The sequence below is a fragment of the Penaeus chinensis genome, chromosome 6 (genome assembly GCF_019202785.1).
Source record: "Penaeus chinensis breed Huanghai No. 1 chromosome 6, ASM1920278v2, whole genome shotgun sequence".
Classification (NCBI taxonomy): domain Eukaryota; kingdom Metazoa; phylum Arthropoda; class Malacostraca; order Decapoda; family Penaeidae; genus Penaeus; species Penaeus chinensis.
This window is the reverse complement of record NC_061824.1, coordinates 26,839,085-26,849,067: the sequence shown is the minus strand read 5'-3', so window position 1 is coordinate 26,849,067 and position 9,983 is coordinate 26,839,085. Positions and strand designations below refer to the sequence as shown.

The following is a 9,983-nucleotide window of genomic DNA, read 5'->3' as shown; positions in this document are numbered from 1 at the left end:
AATGATGAATTTTTCTACCAAAAATGATATCAACCATTTTACTTTTGCACTTACCAGACTTTCAGTTACAGTCTCGCTTACTTCTGGACTGTCAACTGCACTGTCAACCTCAGAGGAAGTTTCTGAGAGCCCGCTGTTTCTTCTACCCATTGAAAATCCTCCTGAGCTACCTGGCCATTGCAGTTTCTGCTTTTTCTTGTTAGGCAGTACTGGTACTAATGGCAAAAGAACATACATTATACAAATAAGTTTTTCTTTAATACTGTTTCTTATAATATCATGTAGTTTTTTAAAAGTCTAGTATAATACAGAGCAGCATATCCAGTAAACATAAACCGAATATGTACCCAATAAATATACAATTAACAAATATATGACATACCCTTTGGGCCTTGATGTTTCAAAGCTTGTTGGATTGCTGTTATTTTCTCCTCACGCTCTTTAAGCCACTGTTGGTGCTTCCTTTCCTCTTCCTCCTGCTCAGCTCTTTCTCTGTATGTTTCAAAGTAATTACTTTCAAATTCCTCTTGTGGTCAGCATATTTCAATTCATATTCCTTGTTCATATATATTATCAAATAACTAAACAATACAAAACACAACCATTCTATCATTCTCCATTCTCTGTCTACCACAGTCAATGGAACCCTTATATCTTCTACATAAGAATGCACCTTTGTAATTCCTCCCAAAATGCATCAAGTTGGTTATCAAGTAATCCATCCTCAAGTTGCTGTATTTCCCGCCTCAGTTTGTTATAGTCCGATCGCTCCTCTGCTTCAGCTGCACGGAGCTCTTCTACACGCTCTGATAAAACATTAGGCTAGACTTGATATGCACATATATCATAAAAGTCATCTTAATTTCTCTGATTACTATTTCTTATTTCTAACAATACTGGAAAGTATGCTACTATTTAATTAACCCAATGCCGACGGGCATGACGTGTACATACGTGCTATGCCCACTGTGAGTACCTGTTTGATTGTTTTTACACATAGATGGTTACACTTGTACTAAGTCACCAATGAGTCAGTTACGAGTGCTGCCTGTCTCGCCTGTTTATCTTTTTCTTTGATTTACGAAAATATTTTACTTTATCTTATTTTCCTGTTACTAATGTTTATAACATTATAGTAATCACAAAGTTTATAATAAAAATAACACCATCGATATTCATAGCACTAGTAAAATGCATTTTTCCTGCCAATTCAAATCAGGTAAGGTCACAAGGTCTACTAATTGACTCCTTTGTGACTAAGCATTAGCAGAGCCATCTGTGTGCAGAGACATTTCACAAAAATATAGAAAATGAGCACAGCATTTTCCCCATTTTTTATTAATTTCCCTGGTGGCATTGGGTTAAATAATTACTTTTAAATTCCTCTAGTGGTTATCATCTTCCAATTCGTTTTCCTCAAATATATATATCATCAACAAATAATTAAACATTGTAGACAGCAATCTAAAAAAAAAAGAAAAAACTAAAATCAATTTCAATACTTTGATCCAGTAAACCTGTCAGTTAAATTATCAATATCAGGAAACTGAAGATACTTTTTGGCAGCAAAATTGCCAAGCAACTTACGTTTACTTAACATTTTGGTGACAATTTCCCCTGGTGTTTCATTGCTTGCATCTCCACGTTCCCTCTTTCTTTTAGGGGTGTCTACACACTCCAGTAATTTTGCATATTGTAGAGCACAGTTTTTTGTTGAATACCAGTCAGGAGGTCGACTGGCTTCATTAGTCAGCATCTTTATATTGCGTCTCACAGCAACCCTATAAAACGTAACAACGCAAGCCTTTATGAATATACATATTCAAATGCACATTTAGGTTCTATTCTGTCTTAGCATATATTATATTATTACAATATCTTATATGTTATCTTAATAAAAGTATCTAATTACTACCAGAACAAAACAACCATTAATGCCTAAAAATTAACTAAATATAAAAAAGATATATCATACAAACACACACTATTTTCAATATGAGCAGTATACAAATTTATAACCTAATATTGAAACATAATCTTATATTGCCTTTATCTACAAAGATAACCCAAGATATTTATATATAGTTTCAATATCTTACCAGTTCTGGTCGCCACTGCGCATAACAGCTGATGCAAGACATAGCTGTTCTCTGGTTGTCCATGTGTCTACTTGATATTGCTTAAGTTTAAGGCCTGAAATTATTGATAAATATCTGTTAGGCATATATTATTCTTACAGTATTAAACACAAGCTTAATTTAAAAAATGGTACAGATTTAGAAAACAACTCAAGCATGTTGAATGGAAGAGGTTACAAAGTACATGCCAAAATGAATGCCATAAGATGAATGGCTATAAAAGTAGTTGGAAAATCAGGGGTATCAACAGTTTCCTAGCATTAACAACTATAATTCAAAAAGCTTCATTGTTTGTTACAGAATGTTTAGGATAACTTTCTATTAATAGTTTTCTTTGTAGCTGTACATATATGCCATCCTTTATGGCTGAGCACTTGTGGAGCCATGTACTTGCAAACTAAATTCACAATAGAAAACTATAGTACACAGGGATTACCCAGTAGCAAGTGAAAGGGTTTGTGAAAGCTGAGGAATAAAATATAATTTAATATTACTGATAAAAAAATGACTGCTCCACTTGATGGCCTAAAGAAAAAGAAAACATAATGTAGGGAAGCCAAAGAAACATATAAGGTTTTATATGCTAAGCCGGGTGTATGGTTTACTGAAAGATAAAGCAGCAATTTCAAAATCCTCCTGTACTTCACCTTCAAACCTGGAGGTGAAATTGAGTCAAATAATCTTAGTTTGCATACATTTTTTTTAACAATAATCTTAACACAGTTGAGTGTTTTGCCATTCAAGTACTTCTACCCAGCCTAAGTCTGGAATAGCCTACAATCATTCACTTAATGTATTCTCATCATTATTTTAGTTACTGTCACTATTATCATAACTATCAATAGTATCATCATCAGATTCATCACCAATAAAAAAAAAAAAAATCCTAATTACACCTATCACCATTACCCATTACTATTGCTGGAATGCATATAGTTTGGGACATATAATGCATAGTAAAAAGTACAGATATATGGATTCAATATCATAAGACAGTTCTTGGTTATACAAGATAGAATGTGAGCGGATGATGGGTTATTATTATTAACATTGCTGTCATTATTGCTTATCCAACATCTAAAAAATGAGAAAATACATGAGAAATTTTCATTATAAGCCTCCCTGAACCAGTAACCCTCCAATATTCCCACTCAAGTTGGAAAAGCCATCTTTGCAACAACTGATCTATTGCAAAGGCAATGACAGGATCAGACCATGGAAAACTCTGACCTGTCACCACTACATCAGCAGGGACATTATCCCCATTGAAAGGGATTTCTATTAGTCATTCACTCAAACCTGAAGCTTTTCTATTAGAGATATATTTAGTTATCCTTATATCTTTTATTAGAAAACACTTTATGTGATGAACAGTATAAAAAAATATAATTTTTAGATTTTGGTATATGTAAACACATTTTGGAATTTATATTTTTAATTCCATACATTAGTGGATACACGTGTAATACTTTCAGAACCCTAGGCCTACTGACAGAAGAATGAAATGCAATTACTCAGTTTCAGAGCCAATATCATAGCTGTGCATCATTTGTGATCAAAAGATTACTAGATTTATTCATGACCAAAAGAGCTTTTAGAAAATATAGTGTTCACCAGAACATTTGTGAAAGAATAAAAAGAAAAAAAAACCACAAAGACTGCTTCAAAAAGGCACTAAGAATAATGTGACAACAAAAATTTTAATTTGCCAACTGAAGGTTACGCATCTGCAACATCTGGATGTAAAACAAATATTTATCATAAAAAGATTATGAGCAAGTTTTCCAAATAGTTACTAATTAAAAGAAAAGTGGTCTCCAGGTAACTGTTCAGAATACCTCTGCATGACCAAATACTAAGATGGTGGTGTTAATGGATTTCTTTCACTTTCTAACACTTATACATGTAGGACATTTGCCCTGGAACCCCCCAAACCCCCCAAAACCCCCTAATCTTGGCCCCAACAGCCAGGAAAGGTATGACTGGTACCAGGGAAATTGCAAGATAGAATATGAATAATATACAGATAATATATAGTCATATACAGGGGGCTGTGCCCCTTGTGAACCAAATATGGGAAGCTGCAGCCCCCCAATCCCTGCCCAAGAAAACTCAACATATTCACAGCAGGATAGAGCATACAACTGACATGCAGGAGCACCCAAAGTCTGTCATACTCTCACTCCTGCTATGCATATATAGTGGATTCTTTGTCTTTCAAGGCAGGGATTAGTGGACAGAAGCCCCCCAGGTAGGGTGCAGAGGGCACAGCACCCTTCATTTGAATATATAGTAACCAAATTCACTGTATATTATTCCCTGCAATTTCCCTGGTACCATTCAAGCCTTCCCCTACTATCATAGCCAAGATTTTGGGTATGGGGGGGGGGGATTCCAAACATATTTTTTGGTATTATTTCTATAAGAACTGTGCTAAGATAGGGAAAATCTAAGGGTACTGTCAAAAGATATTTAAAAAAAAAAAAAAAAAAACTACACTCACTCATATAAAACATGATCTTCACAGGCAAAGAATAATGACAGAAATGAAGAAAATAGGTTGTGACAAATGCTTTGCGGAGGCAGTACCCATGTGCTTCCAGTGACAAAGTCCAGCCTCTCTCCTCACAGTGAATTTCTTAGCTGCATGTAACCAATTGTCGTCAATTTCTCAGAAATGCATTTATTAACCCATTGGCGACAGGTCTAGAAAATTTTAAAAAACTCTACGCTCTGGCGAACCGCGGTAAAGAGCCGACTTTGGGCGCGTGAATTTGATACATCAAGCCGAATCATTGCCTCGGGGCGCTTTGGCGCGCCGCCGCGGCGGACAGCTGCACGCCACATTTCGAGCGTATTGTTAAGACGCCTATAGGCGTGACCCATCGCCATTGGGTTAAATATCCATTCCTTAGATATATAATATGTTCAACATTATCATATGAGCACATTTATTTTTTACTTTGATATGCTTGTTACATTGCCACTTGCACATGCACAGCCATCTACTAGCAAATTTGACAGTTTTGCTGTCACAGTCCTTATTTCTCATTCCAAAAGATGAGTTTATTTACAGCGCTATTTGTGTTTCAAAAGCCTTTCCCAACATTCTGGTGAAAACGAATAACCTCTTACTAAAATTGTTCTGATCTCAGGGATAAAGCTTAATTTGATGAAATACAATAATCTTGTTTAAGCTGACCTCTTTTCAACCATAAGGTAAACCTAATTTGTAACTTGATATGTACAGCCAGTGGCAGTCAAGAGGGGGTTCGGGGCAGAACCTCCAATAGGAAAATACAGTGATTGGGAGGGGGATAGGAAGGTTTTGGGTTAATACTGTGATTTTTGTGGTAGTTTGTATGCTTATGAAGGGATTCGTTCACGCAATAGCATACTGAGTCCTCCATGGCCAAATCCTGAATTGGGTTTTTCTATTTTCCAAATGCAGTTCTTGGCTTGGGTTTTTAATTTTTACACTTCCTTTAAATGTGCCATACCCCCCCCCCTATCACCCAAAACCCCTGATTCCCCACTGGACCCCCAAGATTGCTGAATTGAGTTGTAAATTCTGAATATTTACCATCTCGGTTTGAATGTCAATGTGGGTGGTTTGGTATTTGAACTAGGAATTTATTCGCCAAATATTTTTACTTGAATTGACGGCATAGTCAATAATGAATGTTTTCCTATTCAAAATATAATATTTTTGCGTTACTGGCTAAATTCTGGTCAAATTAATTAATAAATACCCATCAATTACATATAACTTAGGTAGCATAGATTATGTCGAGGTAAGACATAGAATCATCATTTAATTTCCTAAATATTACAAAACCCTAACTATTTTGAGCGTTTCCCTGTAATGAATATCCTAAAAATGTCAAAAATATCAAATAACTTTAGATAGATGACAACTTACGCTCTTCTAACGACGTTGCCATGTTTGTTTACACTGTTCCATGGATCCGGCACACTTGGCAGACTTTGCCGCGACAAATATTTGTATTTATTAGTAAAAATAGAAATATATGTGTATATATATACTAAGAGCAGATGATAAGTTTTCTTTGTGTGATTGTGTTGATGTTTCTGGAACATTTTATGCAGTATCGCACTGGACTCTTCAAATACTGTAATCCGCAATTATATGTGTTGGATATGTTTCACGCGAACAATACTTCGATTCTTGAAGTGAAGATGAGTGCGTGCGTGCATACGTATGTACTGTACGTGTGTTTTTGTGTGTGTGTGTGGGGGGGGGGGGGCGTGTGCGTGAAGCTGCCTCCTAAAAAGTTACAGGAAATGTTTGTTTCTATTCTGTAGCGAGTTTTGCTCATCTAGCGTTTCAAATCTTTAATATATATATATATATATATATATATATATATACATATACTCATATATCTATATATATGCATATATTTACATATATACATATATTTATATATATATATATATTTATGTGTGTATATATATAATATTTATATATACACATACAAAATTTTCTATTAAGAAGGGTAAGCTATACTATTCTTGTTCGGTATATATAACTCACTGCTAATTCACTAATTTCATGATAATTCGGGAAGAGCATGAGCAGTCCCTAATTAATGATAACGATAATGACGATGATGATGGTGACTTTAAGAACAGTTGCACGTAGCCAAGGTACAGCTACGCCTTCGCTCAAGTGGTTTATCCCATTGCTTTTCCCATTTTAAATAGATTATTGTAAATATTCCATTGTAAATATATTCAAGTATATGCACAGTGGGACTAGTGTAAAGGCATGGTAACAATAACCAAAAAAAGTGTATTGGTATAGTTCTGATCTGGAACTATTCGAAGGAAACTTGAAGCTATGGAATATCAATCTTAAGTTCATATTCCGCAGTTACTGCACGAACAGTGGCGGATTTCGGTCCCCCCCCCCCCCCACTCGCTACTCTGTAACTGGTCTCGCACCCCTTATTGGAAGTGCGACGCCCCCTTTCTATGAAATGACATTTGACATACTGACGGGCTTCATCGTTCTCGGATCATCCAAAAACGAAATACTTAATCGGCAATTATCATTATCACTGTCAAATCATTATAAAAATTAGACAGCTTGGATTATCTCCTTAGTCAAGAGCTATCGACTGTGAGAATGGAAAATAGAACGAAAACCATGCCAAAGTTACATCAGTACTGTCACAGAAGAATTAATTCACGTTCGATTATTGAGAGCTCGAAGTTAGCATATATCATTGCTCCATTACATAATTATTAAATACTGACTTAAGCCCGCAAGATAGAAAGTCTAAGAAATAGGTTTTAAGCTCTGTTCATTTTTGCTCTGCCCATGATAGTAGCAATCAAGCTAAATGGACTGAGCCCATTCTTATTCACGTTAATTTGAAGTGAATTTGCTCAGTAAGACTATATGTTTGCCCTCAGATGGAAATACAATGTGAAGGCTACTGAAGTAAAGTCTGCTGTTCGCGCTTATGAAGAATCCAGTGATATTCTGCCAAACATCAAGACACTTGCGAATACTGTGTACGTTTCCGGTGACTAAAATGGAGGCAGAACGACTTTTTTTTCGAAAGTGCAGAGTACTCTAACTGCAGTTCGAGCGACCATGATAGAAGAGCGCATGGAAAGCCTGGTACTTTTGCAAGTTTATTGGAATATGCTTCCCACAGCAGAGGAAGTTTTAGAGCGCTACGCAAATAATGATCGCTGATTGGTGTTCAACCAGCGAAGTTCAATGAATTCATTGTTACAGAGTTAGAGTTTCCCTAAGAGTCATTGCTGTAGAGTTAGGTTTTCCTATTAGGGGTGGCGCTAGAATATTTTCTGGGGGATGGGGGTCTCAGATTGCTTCGTAGCAGAATATTACAATACATAGAATGACAATCTTTCTCTGTCGAGGTAGTGGCAGGGTATAAAAAGCAGCATGGCTAAAACTTTCCATAAACAATTTTCAAACCACTCAAAGTGAGCATGACCTAAACTGATTTCCTGCAGCAACATGGTGATGGTACATTATCAATCAATTACCGAATGTTTATAAGCGCCCCCCTTAATCAACTGCCCCCCCCCCTTCAGAATAGTTCTGGATCCGCCCCTATGCATAAAGAACACGTAGCTGATCTGAAGGGATGCATGGCGGACAGGACTGAATACGCAGAAGACGCAGTAGTCGGTAATGTCAACTACGGCCAACTCAAATCTCCTCCACTCAGTGATAATGACTGTATTCTTCAGGGTTGGGTGACAGAGTAATACTGTGTTCACAAGATTGGCTGAAAAAATGGATAGCCTGCAGAACCAGCTCACTGAATTGAAATATGTGAAGATCTGGGAGGATTTCAGGAGGTGAAAGCAAATATAGGGAGTAAAACATAAGGATATGTTCGAGGAAATGGTTGAGGGCAAATAGCATATCAGAATATTCAGTGGAGAATGCAGCCCTTTAACGGAGATTGGATGGCGCGGATGGACTGAATTCCATTATCAAGGGATAATTGACGACTGAATAATAATAAAATACTAAAATAAAATAAAATCTTAATTTGCCGGCAGTTTTCTTGATCAGATGAGGATTATGCCAACTATGTAGCCTTCAGGCAATTAAACAATGAAATATAATATATTTGCTTGCAGGTTTATGCAGGTGACGTCAATGCTAAGTATGTGACCTCCAAGTGAATCATTTCGGTTTCAAAATATTAATGATTGAAGATATAGCTTGCTGGATGCTGATGGGTTCTGGGGTGAGTCTTTTAAAGTGTAGCTCCAGATCACCGAGGCGATTTATTGACAATAAATTAGTGGAATTAACGCCGAGGGGGCACACTACCATATCCATCCTGTTTCCAGCCACAACAATAATCTTTTAATAATAAGGGTCGCCTCTGGTGAGCTGCCAAGCACATCTCTAGTTCTTTACAACTGGATTGGTTGATTTGTCCCACCCTGGGTGGTCTATAGAATACAACCCAGTGGGCTGGATCATCCTCAGGGATTCAAGCCTAGTGTCTGTATTGCCAGTGTTGGTGGTTCCGGAGTGTGCAAGTAACAGGTCCTATTCCAATCTTACTGTGTAGTCGTTATGAGGTACATGTCCTCCCAGCAGTACCCCGCAATCTAATGCCAAATTTGTTGCAAAAAGCGTCAAGATGAAACTTGGTATTTTTGCTCACATAATAGCATTTTCAAATGCTATTGTCAAATGAATACATGTCTCTTGTCACTAATCCATCTTCATATTTCCAGCCCAGAGTCATACACTATATTGCATTCTTCCTGGTGTAACAGCCCAGAGTCATACACTATATTGCCACGATGTGCAAAACTCTGTGAGGCTTCGATTTCTTGACCACAAACCTTTACCTACTGAATAGATTCTATCAGCTGACTCTTAAATTCTGGATCTTGAGCCTAGAGACTTATAGATTCGAGAGTTTTTCCTCACTACTAAATGCAGCGAAAGCTACTGTTAGGGTCTTCAAAAAATCAGATAATATAGTAACATCATGAAGCAATGTCTAGATTTGTAGACTCATATTACCCAGTGTAGCTCCACCTTGACTTTCGATCATAATTCATTACTTATTAAATTCAGGCAAGTGTTGAAGTTCATTGGTGCAAGAGCACAACCTGGTCTCTCTCCTGGATTTGTATGGAAGAGCAAAGATGGGCCTTCAACAGGGTGTTGAAGACCCATCTAGCTATTTTCAGTACCAGTACATAGGCTTACTATTAATCCAATAATCTCTGTTGGAATTCTACGTCTCAGGATATCCGAGAGTGATTCATGATACCTTGAGTCAAATGCCATCCTAAGGTCCATGT

The 9,983-nt window shown here is 36.8% G+C and overlaps 1 protein-coding gene across 5 annotated transcripts in view; it reads right to left on the bottom strand.

Moving 5' to 3' along the window:
• LOC125026496 (bromodomain-containing protein 8-like) overlaps positions 1 to 6,111 on the bottom strand; it is a 21,412-nt gene extending 15,301 nt beyond the window's left edge. For 4 of the 5 annotated variants that reach the window (XM_047614979.1, XM_047614982.1, XM_047614980.1 and 1 more), the window contains exons 1-6: positions 6,061 to 6,111; positions 2,100 to 2,193; positions 1,588 to 1,781; positions 674 to 806; positions 383 to 492; positions 55 to 215 (exon numbers count right to left, since the gene is read on the bottom strand). In XM_047614979.1, coding sequence (XP_047470935.1) covers positions 55 to 215; positions 383 to 492; positions 674 to 806; positions 1,588 to 1,781; positions 2,100 to 2,193; positions 6,061 to 6,082 — 714 coding nt within the window. In that variant the 5' untranslated portion in view covers positions 6,083 to 6,111. The remainder of the gene's footprint in view (positions 1 to 54; positions 216 to 382; positions 493 to 673; positions 807 to 1,587; positions 1,782 to 2,099; positions 2,194 to 6,060) is intronic. The other variant, XM_047614981.1, reaches the window with a different exon arrangement.
• Positions 6,112 to 9,983: the final 3,872 nt, after the last annotated feature.